Source organism: Colobus angolensis, unplaced genomic scaffold, assembly GCF_000951035.1.
Source record: "Colobus angolensis palliatus isolate OR3802 unplaced genomic scaffold, Cang.pa_1.0 Scaffold75, whole genome shotgun sequence".
In the NCBI taxonomy this organism is placed as follows: domain Eukaryota; kingdom Metazoa; phylum Chordata; class Mammalia; order Primates; family Cercopithecidae; genus Colobus; species Colobus angolensis.
The window spans coordinates 4,922,596-4,940,441 of record NW_012121265.1 but is presented as its reverse complement, the minus strand read 5'-3'; the positions used below and the strand labels follow the sequence as shown (position 1 = coordinate 4,940,441).

Genomic DNA, 17,846 nt, shown 5'->3' with positions numbered 1-17,846 from the left:
TTGGGCGCTCAGTAAATGTTACTGGGATAAATGAATTACAGGAATAAATGAGTCCTTCCTCCAGCCTCCTTCAATGAGGTTTGCAACATTAAAGTCACCATGGGCCACTTTTACTAGAAGCTGTCAATGTCGGGAGGCTTGGAAATTAACTGAGAACTACAGACAGGAAAGGTGTAAAACAAATTATTTTCCTATCAAATTGACATTTACAAGAATAACAGGAAGGAGCATGGAAAAGAGGAAGCAGGTCAACCTTCCTTGAGGACAATTTGATAATATGCATCAAAAGTCTTAAATTGTATAAAACCTGTATCCTAGAAATTTACCTTTTTGTAGTTTATTCCAAGGAAGTAATTGGACAAAAGCACAAATACATCTAATTGTATTAAAATGGAAAGTTTAATATTCAACAATAGCAGATAGGTTAAGTATGTTAAAACATTATGTAGTGGCTCAAAACATAGACATTCAAAAAAAGGAAGTGGAAAATCTGAGTAATGTACATTTTGTATGGAATGAACTAAAAATATATAAATTTTTGCATAGATAGAAGACATTAGAAGAACATACACCATAATGTTAACAGTGATTATCTCTGGGTGGTGGAAAATGAGTGATTTATCAGTTTGCTTACTGTTTTTTCTTTTTCTTTTTTTTTTTTTATGCAATGAACAGGCATGTACTGACAGTTTTTAAATGAAGTGTGGAAATTATAGATTGTGCAGTCACAGTCAACGTTCATCGAGAGCTTACTTTATATAAAGCATCATGCTAGGCATTGTGCTTTGTTTTTTTGTTTTTTTAAAAAATCAAATGCCCTCCAGACTTAAGGATGATGGCCAAAAGGTGCGCTTATTACCCAACTACAATAATAGGGGGGACAGGTAATTAAAGGCAATTGCCACGACAAATAGAAGAGATGCCAAAGTCAACATTTTTTCAAGGAGCTATAAAGCCCGTGGAGGAGTCAGCTGGTGGCACAGTGTTCGCTGCTGCACCGCTCTGAGGCTGGGTGACCCGCGAAGAAGTAAGTACTTGTTTATTTGCGGACCTTGGCTGATTCAGCGTTAAAAAACACTAGGGGCTCGATGCACCTCCCTGGCGGTAGTGCCTCCGACCTCGGTCGGGTCGGGTCGTGCCGCCCTCTCCCGGGAGAGACAAACAGGGGTCCCACGTGGCAGCCGCGCCCCGGGCGCCCCTCCTGTGGTCCGGTAGCGCCCCCTGGCCCCAGCCGCGCCCGCGCCTGTGAGCAGAGCTGCCCGGGCACCTAGCGCTGGTCGCCGCGCTCCTCCCGGTGAGTCCTAGCCTCGAGTTGGCTCTGGCGCCCGGGTACCCACCAGCGCGAGCCGCCGATGACTGATTCGCGCTCCCCGGACTGGGGACCCCTCAGCCCGGTCACCCCTACCCAGAGCACCTGGGCTGTGCGGCCCCGCAGAGGGTGCGGGCTTTGTTCGCATTGTCTGCGCGTACCTGAGTGCGGCCTTCCCGGGACGGCGGCGTCGGGGGAAGAGCGCACCTGGCGCGCGCCGGCCTCCTAGCCCCTCGTGGTCCGACCCGGGCGAGCTGGCGGGGTTTTGGGAGGGGTGCGGTCAGCAGGTAAGGAGGTAGCGGCTCTGGGTACAGGGGTGGAGAAGGGCATGTATTAAACCCAAGCTGCCTGCCTGGCACAGTCGCGCGGCCTCCTTCCCTGGCGGCCGCGGAAAGGGACTCGCCCTTTGAATAAAGTATTTGGTGACATACTCGCCTCCACCCCACACCCCATTACAGGACATATACAGGTGTTAAGGGGGACTTGGGGCAGTTTTCCCAGGCAAAACGAGTGCCCCCAGCGAAGTGTCTGCAAGCAGAACCTGAGAGGGCTGCCCTGAGAGTCCTCGCGCTTGGGCAATGGGAAGTCCAGGGATTTATCATTCTGGTGACTTCCCCCACCTGGCTCAGCCCTGCTTCCTGCGTGTCTTCTTCCCTTCCAATAAGGCTAACAAAACTTTGTGTAGCTAAGCCGACCTTTCCCACACATCCCTCCCGCCTGCTGGGACGGTGAATGGGGGAGTCTCAGAACTGCATCTTGAAAACTTGCTGGGGGCACCAGAAAGAAAAGAAGGGAGGAGGGCACCTTGCCGCTTGTGATTGTGGAATCAAGGGCTCCAGCTGAGAGGGGCCTTGCGATAGGGACACCATGCTATGCGTTTGATGTCTTGGAGATTGGAATAATTAGAATGTGTACATTTTTCAAATTATAAGCTGCTTTAAGTAAAATCCCAGAACCTGTAAGTGTTTTATAGATTGAGTCCCAAAAATTCAAGGTCTCTTTTGCTCTTAAGGTGATACTATATTAAGAATATAGTTGATTTATTGAAGAGTCAGGAAAGAGAAGTGAAGAGGTCAGAAAGGTACCACTAGAGTTGGCAAAAGCCACAGGCATGAATTTGCAAATGCTGCTGGCTTTCAGCAGACTGAAGCCATCCTCTCTTGTGACTGATGGGGGTACAGAGCTCCTCAGGCCTTACTCTTCTTTTGTAGAAATCCAGCCCAGAGCCATCTCCTAGTAGTATAAGAATTTCTCAGACTAGGTCTCCAGGCAAATCCCAGGTTGGAGAAGAGGATTGCTTGCCTCATCATCTCTGTCTGGCTGAAAACCATCAGTGTATTTTCTTTAAGTCTGGTTTTTGGTCTGCCATCCAGAGATTATAGCCACTGTTTCCCCTCTCTTCAATAGGCACAAGCCCCTGGGATGAATCATAGTCAGAAGCCCACGTTTTTATGGATGAGAAAACCGAGACCCAATTTTAGAGTGTTAGGTTCAAAGCACAATTGAGCAGAAGGTACAGATTTCCCATATACCTCCTATCCCCACCCATGCACAGCCTCCCCCATTATCGGCATCCCCCACTGCAGTGGTACATTTGATGTACCACTGATGAACTGACATTGGCACATCATTGTGACCCAAAGTTCACAGTTTGTACTGGGGTTTGTCCTGTTGTACATTTTACATTTGGACAAATGTAAAATGACACAAATCCACCATTATAGTATCAAACAGCATAGTTTCACTACCCTAAAAATCCTCTGTGCATCCTGCCCTCCCTACAATCCATGGTAATCACTGATCTTTCTACTATCTCAATAGTTTTACCTTTTCTAGAATGTCTTATGATTGGAATCATGTAGTATGTAGCCTTCTCAGATTGGTGTCTTTTGCTCAGTAATATACATTGACATTTCTCCTCCTGGCTTTTTAATGAGCATCATAAACAACACAATCGTTATTTGGCAGTGATGGCATCAGAGATAAGCTCCTGGTGAGAATGTCTTTTGATAATAACTCCCCTGACGTGTGTGCATCTTACAAAGCATTGTCTTTGCATCCTCAGCACCTGGAAGGGTACTGGGCACAGGGCAGGTGCTTAATACTTTTCACTGGATAAATGAAATTTCATATAATTATAGCAAGGGGAGGGTCAGCAACACTACGAGGTTGTTTTAGAACAACCTCTTTTCTAGCCTCAAACTTTTGAATTAACATATCAGTAAATGAAAACCTAGTTTAATTGGGAGGGCTGCAACAGAATTGCTCATTTTAAATTTTATCCAATAAGGCTATTTTAAAATAAAACAAGTCCCCACCTGCCATCATCGAGGAAGCTATTGGAAGTCTCTTGGTGACTGTGTGTGTGCATTGCCTGCAAAGTGTGTCTGTATAACCCCAAGGCAGCACACTGGGACAGCTGAATACATTTGAAGTCCTTCCTTTTTGTGCCATTTCATCTTCTAAACAGCCCTGGACTGCTTACTTTTCCTCTTCCACCCACAACATTACCTGCTGACTTCCCTTGAATGTGATTACTACCCTCAGTCCTCCCCTTCCTTTCCTGATCATGAGTCTCTTCTCTTGAACTAGATTTCCCCGCTCTCAAATTAGGAAACTTTGTCCTTTCCCTGGGAGCCTTCACATCGTGGTTTCATGGGATCCTGGCGACAACCTTTCCAGGAAAATGGGATGGATGGTGTTACCTCCATTTTACAGAGAAGGAAATTGAGAGCCTGAAGTGAAGAAATTTACCCAGGAGGCTTGTGCTCAGGTGTCCTGACATCAGATGGTTGCTCTTTCCAGTGCATCTGCATACTGTATGCCTCCTGGTACCAGGTGCATCTGCGTGCCGATGCCTCTGTGTACCACATGTCCCTGTGTACCACATTCCTCTGTGTACTACGTTCCTCTGCATACTGCGGTGCCTTTGCGTACCGGTGCCTATGTGTACTGTGTGCCTCTGCGTTCTGGTACCTCTGTGTGCCACATGTCTCTGTGTACCACGTGCCTCTGTGTACCGGTGCATCTGTGTACCGCGTGCCTGTGGTCATAGCTGAGAAGCCCTGGGCTGGACGCTAAGCTTGGGGTTTTCTCGCTCTGTGGCCTCGCGTCTCATCTTCTCCAAGATCATTTCCTCATCTGTAAAAATGGAAATGGTAATATCTACCCTACAGGTTATGAGTGTTGTTAAATGAAATGAATATATTAAAGGTAATGATAAACTTTTAACGTCATTCATTTAGAGAGCCTTTTACTATTTAGCCGAGACTTTTCTACCCTGTCTCACTGAATCTTTACAACCAACACTGGGGGAGTTTATGAAACTGAGATTCTCCCCATTTGGCAGATGAGGAACTAAGGCAGGGGTAGGTTGTTGCTTGCAGTCAGCCAGCTGCTAGGAGCAGAGCTAGGTTGGAATCCTGTCTCTCGACTTTGGGTCCTGTGTGTGTTCTCCCACACCTCAGGGCTTATCCCAGTGTCCCACACAGTGAATTCGGATTGTGTACAATTTAAAGCATTTTCAGATATCATCCATCAAAACAAACATGAACTCTCTTCTGGCTAAAAATGTCTGCAGATGCAGAGTGTGGGAGGGCTTGTGATCTGTGTCTATCTTCCCGGCTTTTCTCCCTAACCCTCCGGGGAATTCGCATTTCCAGGGAAATCGCATGTAGTTCATTCCTTGGTGCTGACTTTTGGTTGTCAGGCCACTGGGTTCTGAAACTTGATTAATTCTTTTAGGGGGAGCATGACTTTCCCCAAGCAGCTTTTAAAATGCTCTCTGCCGTATTAAAGTAGAAATGTGTCCTCCATATCTGCTGACACTCTGGGCCCGAGCCAAATGTTTTGCCAAAGGTTACAAGATAATTGTTACAACAAAGACTTCCCCACCGGAGATTTTTACCTCTGACTTTAGCCTTCCCGTTCAGGTGTATGCTATTCTTGTAAAGGGCTCCGATTTCCATCCTGCTGATTCGGAGGAGGCTGCCGAGGGCTAATCTATTTGGGACTGGAATTGCATTTTGTAAGGAGGTAGAAATGGTTTCCTCTTTTTCCCTACACTCATTTCATTTCCGACGGTAGAGAAGGCAGACATTATCCTGCAAAACTGCCTTCAGCTATCCCCAATCCAGCTCCTCTTTTTTTAAAAAGTAGCTTTGTTTTGGCTTTTATTTCTTCCTGTGTCATGGGAAATGTAATTCCTGAGTAGTGCGCAGTGGAAATTTTTGTGGCATCCTGCAGCAGACTTCACATGCCTGCTGTCCCAAGTGCAGCTAGTGCTGCGTGGAACCAGGATCCGAAGGCCACACTCTGATGAGGAGATCGGGGGCGTGGGGAGCATCGACATCCATGGATGAGAACTCCAGAAGCCAGAAATAACGCGTGGGATTAGCATGAGTAATGGAACAGAAGGGAACAAGGTGATGAGCGAGGTGTAATGGAAAAGCTTGGTGAGGTGTACCTGAGAATGGGTGGTCTGTTCCAGCCCCTGGCTTGCAGATCACTCCCAACTACTTTATAGGAAGCCAGAGGGCCCTGGTAAATCTCATCTTGGGCCGCATGGAGTGTGGGAGCTGCTGGCAGGTATTAGCCGGCGGGAGGGGGGATGGATGGCAGGTGGCAGGGGCGGGGGGAACGGGATGGAATTGCCAACGTGCAGGATTCAGGGTGACAGATTTTTAAAACTGTGCTTCTGTGCTTCTGAACTGCCCTGAGTTCATAGCCTGTTTTCTGGAGCCTGGACTTCTGCCAGAGTGTCCCCTCTTACCGGCAGCCCCAGCACCTCTCCCTTGTTGAACATTCTGTGGCAGCTTTCCCCAGAACCGTGAAGGTGATGCTAGGAGGCCAGAATGGAATCTGATCCACTGATAAGCTGTGTAAGCTGGGGCAGAACACTTCACTTCTCTGTGTCTCAGCTTTCTCACCTGTGAAATGGGGATAATATACCCTCCCTGGCTGGCTGCGAGGATTAGGAGAGAAGACACGAAGGGCTGAGCCTGGTGGCAGGCACACAAGAAATGCTCATTACATGATAGCAGCTGTTGATTTTTACTGTGGAATTTACCCTTTAAAAAAAAAAAAAAAAGCTTTCCGGGTGTAGGGCTGTATTTTGGAGGTCAAATTAGTATCGTAGGAAAATTTTGATATGAAAGGGGAATGAGCTGCCTATTTGAGATGACTAGGTGGGAATAGAGTGCAAACAATACTTCACCAGCATTGCAATAGCATTCATTTCAGTAATCTTGTTATAAAAAAGAATGCAGTGAACACAGTGAGTGCAACAGTGCCCTGGAAGTGTTCCTCTAGCCCTCCTGCAGGAGGTATTCTGGTGTTTCGTTTATCTAGCCAGCAAGGAGCAGACATGTAGGTCTCTGGAGTTCCAGCAGAGACTAGATGCAGTCTGTAGTCTCAGGCATTTGCCACCTGGCAGTCAAGACAAACGTATCACCGGGCAGTTTCAGCATGGGCTGTGTGACGATAGGGGTTGCATTGAGGGGGACAGGAGAGGGAGGTGCCGCAGAGGTTGCAGAGTCAACACTGTCTGATTGAACCAAACAACTAGGAGAAGGCATTTGACCTCCTGTGTGTATTTGCAGATTGCCAACATACATTCTATTTTAATGAGCAGAAACGGGCGACTTTGGAAAATATGCAGCTGGGCAAGCAGAGGCACATAGTGGATCGAGATCAAGCTGCTTAAGTTGGTCTCATAGCATGGAGGGAAGGGGCCTGTGTTTACTGGGTGCCTTCCTACGTGGCAGGAACCTTCTGTACTTCCTTCCACTTTATCCTCACAGCAGCCTGGGGAAGTGGCTGCTAGGATCCTTGTTTTATAAATAATTAACAGGCCTGAGCCTTAGTCTCCTGCCAGTGCCCAGGGTCAGAAGCTGTAACTCAAGAAGATCATCCTGAACCTAAGGACTACAGACAGCATCGAGAAGCTCTTCACTGCATCCTCAATGCCTCGCCCCTGTGTGACTCACAGGTGGCAGGTGGGGGCTTGCTCTGCCTCTGTGGTGTGGAGTAAGAGAAGAAAAAAAACAAACATGTCCTTAGGGGAAAGGGAAATCATGAGTCTTTCTTGCTGGCATGCGCAGGGCTGGAAGCTAGCAGGAAGTGTGTGCTGCAGGCCAATATCCTTCCCGCCACCTTTCTCCCTTTGATCATGTCTGGAGAGGTCCTGACATCCTGCCTCTTGCCATGTTAGGTGTCTGATTTTCACTTAAATCAGGGGAAGACTTGAGCCTCTTAGTTATTTGAAGCAGGAAGACCCTGCACGAAGACTCTCGGCTGGTGGGGATATTTGTTTTATAATAGTTTGTTTTAGGACTGCTTTGAAATCCAAGGAGCTCTATAGACTGTTCCAAGTGGTGCATATTCTAGAATTAGGTAGAATCTGGTGGCATCATGGAAATAACCATACAGCCGGAGAATATTGTGTGGTCAGTACATGCTCCATCCCCCAGGAGGACCACTCTCTGTGGCACCCTGGACTCCCTCCCCTGCCCCCCGCGAGATGATTGAAGGTCAGATTCATGATGAGAAGGTGGATCTCTGGAGCCTTGGTGTACTTTGCTATAAATTTTTAGTTGGGAAGCCTCCTTTTGAGGCAAACACATACCAAGAGACCTACAAAAGAATATCACAGGTTGGGCCAGGCGCGGTGGCTCATGCCTGTAATCCCAGCACTTTGGGAGGCCGAGGCGGCCGTATCACCTGAGGTCAGGAGTTCGAGACCAGCCTGATCAACATAGTGAAACCCCTAAACCTCTACTAAAAATACAAAAATTAGCTGGACATGGTGGCATATGCCTGTAATCCCAACTACTCAGAAGGCTGACAGGAGAATCACTTGAACCTGGGAGGCAGAGGTTGCAGTGAGCCGAGACCGTGCCATCGCCCTCCAGCCTGGGTAATAAGAGCAAAAGAAACTCCATCTCAAAAAAAAAAAAAAAAAAAAGAATCACGAGTTGAATTCACATTCCCTGACTGTAACAGAGGGACCCAGGGACCTCATTTCAAGACTGTTGAAGCACAATCCCAGCCAGAGGTCAATGCTCAGAGAAGTACTTGAACACCCTTGGATCACAGCAAATTCATCAAAACCATCAAATTCCCAAAACAAAGAATCAACTAGCAAACAGTCTTAGGAATCGTGCACGGGGAGAAATCCTTGAGCCAGGGCTGCTATATAACCTGTCAGGAACATGCTACTGAAATTTATTTTACCATTGACTGCTGCCCTCAATCTAGAGTGCTATAAAAAATATTTGTTTTACTGAGCACCTGGCAGTGCCTCAACCTCCCTATTCAGAAAGCTCCACATCAATAAACATGACAATCTGAAGTGAAATTAGCCATGAGAATTGTGCTACTTACACTGGTTCATAATCTGGGGGCAAAGTTCCACTGCAGCTGCCCCCTCAGCCTGTGCCAGGCATGGTATCCTCCCAGGAGACAAATCCAGAGTCTGGCTGTGGGGTAAGTGACCACTTTGCCCTGACTCGATTGGTTAAGGAGCTCTGCAGTAATGTTCCAAGTACCTGAGTGAGTGTGTAACATACTGGGTTGGCCAAGCCTAGTAAAGCTGTTGGAATGAGGATGTGATTCTTTTTAAGTGTGAAAATAAAGATTTTTGGCCGGGCACAGTGGCTCACGCCTGTAATCCCAGCACTTTGTGAAGCTGAGGCAGGGGGATCACAAGGTCAGGAGATCGAGACCATCCTGGCTAACACAGTGAAACCCTGTCTGTACTAAAAATACAAAAAATTAGCTAGGCACGGTGGTGGGCGCCAGTAATCCCAGCTACTCTGGAGGCTGAGGCAGGAGAATGGCGTGAACCCGAGAGACGGAGCTTGCAGTGAGCCAAGATCGCGCCACTGCACTCCAGCCTGGGCGACAGAGCGAGATTCCATCTCAAAAAAAAAAAAGTAAAGATTTTTGTACAGATTTGTATTTTTCTCTCTGGTGACATTCCCTTAGGAATGCTCTGTGTCTGTTCAGCACCCCAATAGGCCTGGTTGGCCTAGTTGGGTTTCTAGTCCTCCTTAACCACTTATCTCCCATATGAGAGTGTATGAAATAGGAACACATACTCGACCTCCATTTAGGAACTTGCAACCTCCACATGCCGGATTCAAGTGATTCTCCTGCCGCAGCCTCCTGAGTAGCTGGGATTATAGGTGCCTGCCACCATGCCTGGCTAATTTTTTGTATTTTCAGTAGTCACCGTGTTGACCAGGTTGGTCGTGAACTCCTGAACTCAGGTGATCCACCTGCCTCGGCCTCCCAAAGTGCTGGGATTACAGGCGTGAGCCACCACGAAGGGTTGGTTTTATTTTATTATTTATTTATTTATTTATTTTATTTATTTATTTTGAGATGGAGCCTCGCTCTGTCACCCAGGCTGGAGTGCAGTGGCGTGATCTCGGCTCACTACAAGCTCCACCTCCCGGGTTCACGCCATTCTCCTGCCTCAGCCTCCGCAGTAACTGGGACTACAGGCGCCCGCCACTGCGCCTGGCTAATTTTTTGTGTTTTTAGTAGAGACAGGATTTCAACATGTTAGCCAGGATGGTCTCGATCTCCTGACCTCATGATCCTCCCGCCTTGGCCTCCCAAAGTGCTGGGATTACAGGCCTGAGCCACCGCGCCCAGCCCGAAGGTCTTATTTTTAAAAAAACTTCGGAGTTACGGCATGTGTGTAAACTTTATGCAAATAAGTATGTCAAAAAAAAAAAATGGAGCTGGATGTATCTTGAGGTCCAAACATCATATGTTCACGATGGAGGCAGGGATCCAGTGGGACTTTTAAAACTCTAAGACAGCTTAGCCACATCGGGGCCCTTCTCTTCACTTTGTAAGGGAGGAACCGCAGTCTCTCTTAAGGTCACAGGGCACCAGGATGAGGACTAGGGTCCCTGCGTTCATGTAGGCTCTCTGCCACCACGGGGCAGGTGTGGCTGCTGCCTGGGTGGTGAAGTGTTTTTAAAAAAACTTCTTAAAAAATCATTTTTCTTGGCCAGGTGTGGTGGGGTGTCCCTGTAGTCCCAGCTACTCGGGAGCCTGAGGCACAAAAATCACGTTAAGTCCTGGAGGCGGAGTTTGCAGTGAGCCGAGATCGCGCTGCTGCATTCCAGCTAGGGCTACAGAGTGAGACTCCATCTCAAAATAAAAAAATAAAATAAAAAATTTCCTCCTCCTTCAGCCAGATTATGATTTATAAATAATTTAGATGATTAGTGATGACTAGTAGATACTTTAGATAGTGCAGGCTTTCTTCAAATGTTGTCTTATCTAGGGAAAGATTTGTTTGTTTGTTTTTTTTTTTGAGACGGAGTCTCGCTCTGTCGCCCAGGCTGGAGTGCAGTGGCCGGATCTCAGCTCACTGCAAGCTCCGCCTCCCGGGTTCCCAGTGCAGTGGCCGGATCTCAGCTCACTGCAAGCTCCGCCTCCCGGGTTCCCGCCATTCTCCTGCCTCAGCCTCCCGAGTAGCTGGGACTACAGGCGCCACCACCACGCCCGGCTAGTGTTTTGTATTTTTTTAGTAGAGACGGGGTTTCACCGTGTTAGCCAGGATGGTCTCGATCTCCTGACCTCGTGATCCGCCCGTCTCGGCCTCCCAAAGTGCTGGGATTACAGGCTTGAGCTACCGCGCCCGGCTGGGGAAAGGTTTGTTAACCGCATTAGAAGGTTTCAGGAGATGAGGACATTGAAAATCAGATCTTCAGCCTGTTGAATTCTAACTCCTCATCAAGAAATGGAGCCCCTGAGAAAGGAGTGACTCTGCCCAGGGTCACGTGGCTAGTCAGGACCCAGGCAGAGCCAACACCCCGGGCTTCTTAACTCCGGGGAGAGCAGGAGAGCACAGCTTCCCGGGGCGTGTGGAGGATGGGGTGCGTTTGGGGGTGGATGAGAGAGGTATCCTGGGGAAGATGTTAGATTGGTGTCTAAAACGAAAGTAATTGTAGTAAAGTCTTCCATGACTTTTTGGGAATTGGGGACTTTTCCAGACCACTGTAGTTATTGTGCTGAGGGCCTCTGGGGTCATATCTGTGACCTGGAAAAGGCTGAGTTGGCATCTTGTTTGGCGGTGTGACTTGGGGTGTTCACAGAACTAATTACTGATTCTTTCCTTCTTTTCCCGTCTCTGTAGTTATAGCAACATGCCCCGTTTCCTGTTGCTGGAAACCGTCTGTATTTTCCTGTTTTCCAGAGGTAAGATTGGTGGTGGGGAAGTACTGAGGTGTTGGGTGGAGGGGTTTCTTGCTTCAAATCCTGTTGATTTTCAATTCTAAAGGTCTCTTGAATCCACCTGCTTCTCCCCTCCGTGGCTACCTCCCTAGTCTAAGCCATGTCATCTCATGTTTGGATCACTGCAGAAGCCGCCTGCTGGTCTCCCTGGGTCCCCTGGGTCCCCTGGTCCTCCTCCAAACCATTCTCCATGCAGTGGCTATTTCTTTTTATATTTTTAAGTTCCAGGGTGTATGTGTAGAATGTGCAGGTTCATTACATAGGTAAATGTGTGCTATGGTGTGTGCCATGATGGTTTGCTGCACCTCTCAACCCATCACTTAGGTATTGAGCCCAGCGTGCGTTAGCTATTTATCCTGATGTTCTCCCTTTCCCCACCCCACCCCTCAACAGGCCCCAGTGTGTGTTGTTTCCCTCCCCATGTCCATGTGTTCTCATTGCTCAGCTCCCACTTATTTTATTTATTTATTTATTTGAGATGGAATCTCACTCTGTCACCCAGGCTGGAGTGCAATGACGCGATCTCTGCTCACTGCAACTTCTGCCTCCCGGGTTCAAGCGATTCTCCTGCTTCAGCCTCAGCCTCAGCCTCCTGGGTAGCTGAGATTAGAGGCACGCACCACCAAACCCTGCTAATTTTTATATTTTTAGTAGAGACGGGGTTTCACTATATTGGTCAGGCTGGTCTTGAACTCCTGACCTCAGGTGATCTGGCCGCCTTGGCCTCCCAACGTGCTGGGATTACAGGCGTGAGTTGCCGCACCCGGCCCTCAGCTCTTACTTACAAGTGAGAACATGCAGTGTTTGGTTTTCTGTTCCTGCATCAGTTTGCCGAGGAGAATGCCTTCTGGCCCCATCCATGTCCCTGCAAAGGACACGATCTCGTTCCTTTTTATGGCTGCGTAGTATTCCATGGTGTGTATGTACCACACTTTCTCTATCCAGTCTATCATTGATTGGGTTGATTCCATATCTTTACAGCGGCCATTTCAAAATGCAAATCGGATCACGTCTGGACCCCTCTTCACCCCCAACTAAAACATTTCAGTGACTTTCTGTGGCTTTTTTTTTTTTTTTTTTTTGGTTTTTGTTTGTTTGTTTTTGAGACAGAGTCTTGCTCTGTTGCCCAGGCTGGAGTGCAGTGGCACGATCTCGGCTCACTGCAAGCTCCGCCTCCAAGTTCACGCCATTCTCCTGCCTCATTCTCCTGAGTAGCTGGGACTACAGGCGCCCGCCTCCTCGCCCGGTTAATTTTTTTGTATTTTTAGTAGAGACAGGGTTTCACCATGTTAGCCAGGATGGTCTTGAACTCCTGACCTCGTGATCCACCCGCCTTGGCCTCCCAAAGTGCTGGGATTACAGGCGTGAGCCACCACGCCCAGCCAACTTTCTGTGGCTCCTAAGAGGCTTTGTCTCATCTTACCCCTGGCCATCGTGAGTCCCCTCTGTGCCCTTTGCACAACAGCCCACTCTCCTTCCAGTCCTGCCCTGCATCCTTGCTCCCCGCCACCAAAAAGATTCTGAATTATGTTGCCTCTCTGCTTGGATCACCCCCTCGCCCAAACACTGCCACCCTGGCAAACTCCTCCCCATCCTTTGGCCCCAGCACAATTCCCCTGGGACCTCTAGATCATGTCTCATCCCCTCTTCAAATCCCTTGTAGCCCCTGCTCTGTAGCACTTAACACAGATACAAGTTTTGTGTGCATTTTTTAAAATGACATCTTTTCCATAAGACGTAAGCTCCTCAAGGAAAGAGACTGCACATTCTTTAACATTCTTTATTCACCACTGTATTATTTCAGGGCCTGCACTGGGCAGGGCTCACAGTTTATGCTCCAGAAATAGATTAATGAATAAATAATGGAGCAAATTCACTTTCTTTTTACTTCCCACTTTGTCCCTTTCAAGTTCTAGCCTCTTTGAAATATGAGAAGGTAGGAAGGAATTAATGTGTCTGCAGATTGTTGTCTTATAAGTAAGAACAGATGGACTGGGCGGCCAAGCTGTCCCAGCCTCGTGAGGCTCGGGGTCCTCTTCTGTAAAGCCAAGGGGTTGCACAGTGGCCTCTGGGATTCTTTTTTGCAATTCCTCCCTGGTCTGTGTTTCCATGAGTAGATATTTGTTCTCTGCTGAATTGGCTACTGTTAACACCTGCCTGTTTCCTGGAACCTCGCGGGGATCAGAAAGGCTGGTGGCTCCAGCCTGGCTGCCCAGCCCACCTGTTTCCCTCTGTCTCTAAGCCAGGTGGGGTGGATGGAGAGTGTAACACAGCAGCTTCATGGCCAAGGGGTTGGGGAGTGGTGAGATGTGTTTGGGGCCAGGGCCTGAATGAAGTCTCTGCAGTCCCGGGCACAGTCCAGGTTCTGTTCCAGCTTATCATGGACCTTTGCCTTCTGTGGCCCTGTCCAGCCTCCCGATCGCAATCACATACACTTGATCTCATCATCCTTGGGTTGTACAGATGAGGCAGGGGAGGCCCAGAGAGGCCCTGTGACTTGCCCAAGGTCACACAGCTATGTGGCACAGCTGGGACTAACACCCAGTTCTCCCTACTCCTGGGCTGGCCGTACCACTCGGCTTCTCTGGAAAGATAAGAATGTACAAAAGTTCTCTCTAAGACTTGGCTGTCATATCTGTAAAGTGAAAGAATTTGACTAGATTAGTGATTCTCAACCCTGCCAGCTCACCCATCCGGCAGATTGATGTTCCGGAGTCCAGGCAGCTGGTCTTCAGGGGGGCTGCTGCCTTGGTTGGAAAAAGCAGCAGCAATCACACATGAAGCAGCTGCCTGTTCAGGGGGGAGCCTCTGCAGTCCTGAGGACATTTCACAGGGAGGGTGGGGGATGTCACCCGGGCTCAAGGTGGGCTCACCTGAAGCCTGCCACCTGCCGTGACAGCTGAGCACAGGGTACAGGGGCATAGTTAGCTGAGTGACATCTTTAGTGAGTGGTCTCTGCTCACAGAGCTCCCCTACCTTCCCATCCTGGGCAGATGGCTGGCCTGCCTTCAGCTGGAGAATTTGCTGGTAACATATTTAAAAAGAAACTGTATTTTTCTGTTCTTTGTGGGGTCTTGAGGATTCCTCAGCTTCTGGGCCCTTTGCCAGGAGAATAATTCATGGACTCAGTTCAGGAAAGCTTAGGGCCTGTGTGTTGTATGCAGAGGGCTGGACGAGGCTCTGTGGAGGACTGGGTGGAAATGTCCCTGCCGTCGGGGAGCTTCCAGGCAGCCAGGCGAGGGGCTCGTGGGAACAGTACCACATTATGGGGTGGGCTGCAATGGGCCCAGGAGTTGGCATGGTCATGATCTCTGAATGCAGTGAGCAGAAAGCCTGTAATTTTTTTTTTTTTTTTTTTTTTTTTGAGATGGGGTCTTGCTCTGTTACCCAGGCTGGAGTGCAGTGGCATACTCTTGGCTCACTGCAGCCTCTGCCTCCCGGGTTCAAGTGATTCAACTGCCTCAGCCTCCCAAGTAGCTGGGATTACAGGTGCCTGCCACCACACCCAGCTATTTTTTGTATTTTTAGTAGAGATGGGGTTTCACCCTGTTGGCCAGGCTGGTCTCGAACCCCTGACCTCAGGTGATCCACCTGCCTTCGCCTCCCAAAGTGCTGGGATTACAGGCCTGAGCCACCCCGCCAGCCTGTTTTTGTTTTTGTTTTTGATGCTGCCCCTGCCTCTGTCCCAATAGCTGCCATTTTTTTAATGCATGTGGATTTTCTTTTCTTTAATTATGTCTACTGTCTTTCTTTCTAGTCTAAGTCTTGTTTCTGTCTCTGGTGGCAAAACAGCAGCAGCAGACTGTGCCAGATCTAATGGGAGAGATTTGTCCGGCAACTTTAGGCTGTGGAGCTGACTGCTGGCTCAGCACATTGACTTAGAATCTCCATGAGTAGAGACTGAGGGGAGGAGGGAGTATTAGGTGAGCAGGAACTGTCTGCTCAAAGATATGGTATGGAGAAAGACTAGTTTAGTTTGCATGGGGGACTAGTGAACGGGAAGGAGCTGGGAAAGACAGAGCTGGAACCAGCCAAGAGGGTGCTGAGTTAGCAGGTTGACCAATAATGTGGGTCATTGCTGTCACTCCCCCAGACTGAAACCCTCTTTTGGAGTCTCTCTTGTCATCACTTTCCTGGCAGTTGCAAACCTTAAGACCAGGTGCCCTGTACTGTGTGATTCCTCCTATCCTCCCTGCTGTTTCTCCTTCACCTCTCTTCACAGCAGCCCCCATGCTCGTCTGCCACTCAGGTTCAAACAGTTCTCCTGCCTTAGCCTCCCGAGTAGATGGAACTGTAAGTGCCCGCCAACACACCTGGCTAATTTTTATATTTTTAGTAGAGATGGGGTTTCACCATGTTGGCCAAGCTGGTCTTGAACTCCTGACCTCAGGTGATGGGCCCACCTTGGCCTCCCAAAGTGCTAGGATTACAGGCGTGAGCCACCACACCCGGCCTGCTCGTGTTCCTTCATCTGCCCTACTTTGGTGACCTGGCTGCTCCTAGGCTCTGCCCCTATAGCTTTGTTTCCTCTGTGTTTAGTCGCTGCACGTTGACATTTACAAAGCATCTGAGTGTACTTCTCTTCTGCCACTAGACACCTACCAGCTACCGTTGCGGAGAGGATTTTGGTCTTTCCAAACGTCCGTTCTGGGGACCCCTTATTGTCTTCAGGACTTCCATCGTGGGTGGCTCGCTGTTCAGCAATCCTGTGACCTCCTCGGGGTCTTACCGCTGCCTTCCAATCTCCCCTCCCCTCTCCCCTCCCCTCTCTCCTCCCCTCTTTGTCACAGAGTCTCGCTGTGTCACCTAGGCAGGAATGCAGTGGCTCAATCTCCGCTCACTGCAACGTCTGCCTCCCAGGTTCAAGCAATTCTCCCTCAGCCTCCAGAGAAGCTGGGACTACAGGTGCACACCACCATGCCCAGCTCATTTCTGTATTTTTATTTTTTAATTTTTTTAAATTAATTAATTAATTAATTAATTTATTTATTTATTTATTTATTTATTTTGAGACGGAGCCTCACTCTGTCGCCCAGGCTGGAGTGCAGTGGTGTGATCTTGGCTCACTGCAAGCTCCACCTCCCGGGTTCACGCCATTCTCCTGCCTCAGCCCTCCAAGTAACTGGGACTACAGGCGCCCACGACCATGCCTGGCTAATTTTTTGTATTTTTGGTAGAGACGGGGTTTCACCGTGTTAGCCAGGATGATCTCGATCTCTTGACCTCATGATCCACCCACCTCGGCCTCCCAAAGTGCTGGAATTATAGGCATGAGCCACCGCACCTGGCCATGAAGATTAATCTTTAAGGCAGTGAGATGTATTTTCTGAGGGGCCTGGCAGGGGTAGTGAGGGAGCTTCCAAGGATGTGCCTAGAGGTAGTAGGAGACTGTGGTTATTACACCTGACCAGGGACAAAAGTTTTCAGAATCACAGGCTCTCTAGAGCCCCACTGTGTGTTATTTTTACTCTTTCTCTTAAAACTACCCACATTTAAATACAAAGATACCTCACAGAAGTGACGTAACTGGGGGGTTTCTTTATGTTATCTATCTGGTAATTTCTGAGATGCAAGAATCATCACTCCCCCACATTCTAGGTTTCTCTGCTGTTACCTGTTCAGTCCGGTCACTTAATGTGGAGATTGAGCCTCCTCGCCTCTCCGCATTTTAATGGTTGCTTCTGGTGTTTTCTCTCCTAGTGCCCCCATCTCTCCCTCTCCAGGAAGTCCATGTAAGCAGAGAAACCATCGGGAAGATTTCAGTTGCCAGCAAAAGTAAGCCCAGGTTCTTCTTAACCCTCTGGATGCCCACTCAGACCTCTGCATGAGGGACTGGAGGAGAACCGTGTTCTCCCAGGGAGTTTCTGCCCCTTGCCTGTCTTTCTTTCATGCTGTGGCCAGAGTCATTGCCCCCAAACAGCGACCTGACCAAGTTACTTGGTTTAAAAACAAACAAAAGTGGGTGCCTGTAATCCCAGCTACTCGGGAGGCTGAGACAGGAGAGTTGCTTGAACCCACGAGGCGGAGGTTGCAGTGAACTGAGATTGTGCCATTGCACTCCAGCCTGCGCAACAAGAGGGAAACTCCATCTCAAAAACAAACAAAATAGCTCAGTAAACCTTTTTTTGTTTTGGTTTAAAGACAGGCTCTTACTCTTGTTGCCCAGGATCTGCAGTGCAATGGCACAATCTCAGCTCACTGCAACCTCGACATCCTGGGCTCAAGCAATCCTCCTGCCTCAGCCTCCCAAGTAGCTGGGACCATAGGCATGCATCACGCC

General features: G+C 48.7%; 1 protein-coding gene across 2 annotated transcripts in view; it reads left to right on the top strand.

Moving 5' to 3' along the window:
- Positions 1 to 979: 979 nt before the first annotated feature.
- VWA2 (von Willebrand factor A domain containing 2) overlaps positions 980 to 17,846 on the top strand; it is a 52,267-nt gene continuing 35,400 nt past the window's right edge. Inside the window, exons 1-3 of one of the 2 annotated variants that reach the window (XM_011927839.1) lie at positions 980 to 1,294; positions 11,469 to 11,530; positions 17,267 to 17,341. In XM_011927839.1, coding sequence (XP_011783229.1) covers positions 11,479 to 11,530; positions 17,267 to 17,341 — 127 coding nt within the window. In that variant the 5' untranslated portion in view covers positions 980 to 1,294; positions 11,469 to 11,478. Of the gene's footprint in view, positions 1,295 to 1,449; positions 1,597 to 11,468; positions 11,531 to 17,266; positions 17,342 to 17,846 lie in introns of those variants that run through there. The other variant, XM_011927840.1, reaches the window with a different exon arrangement.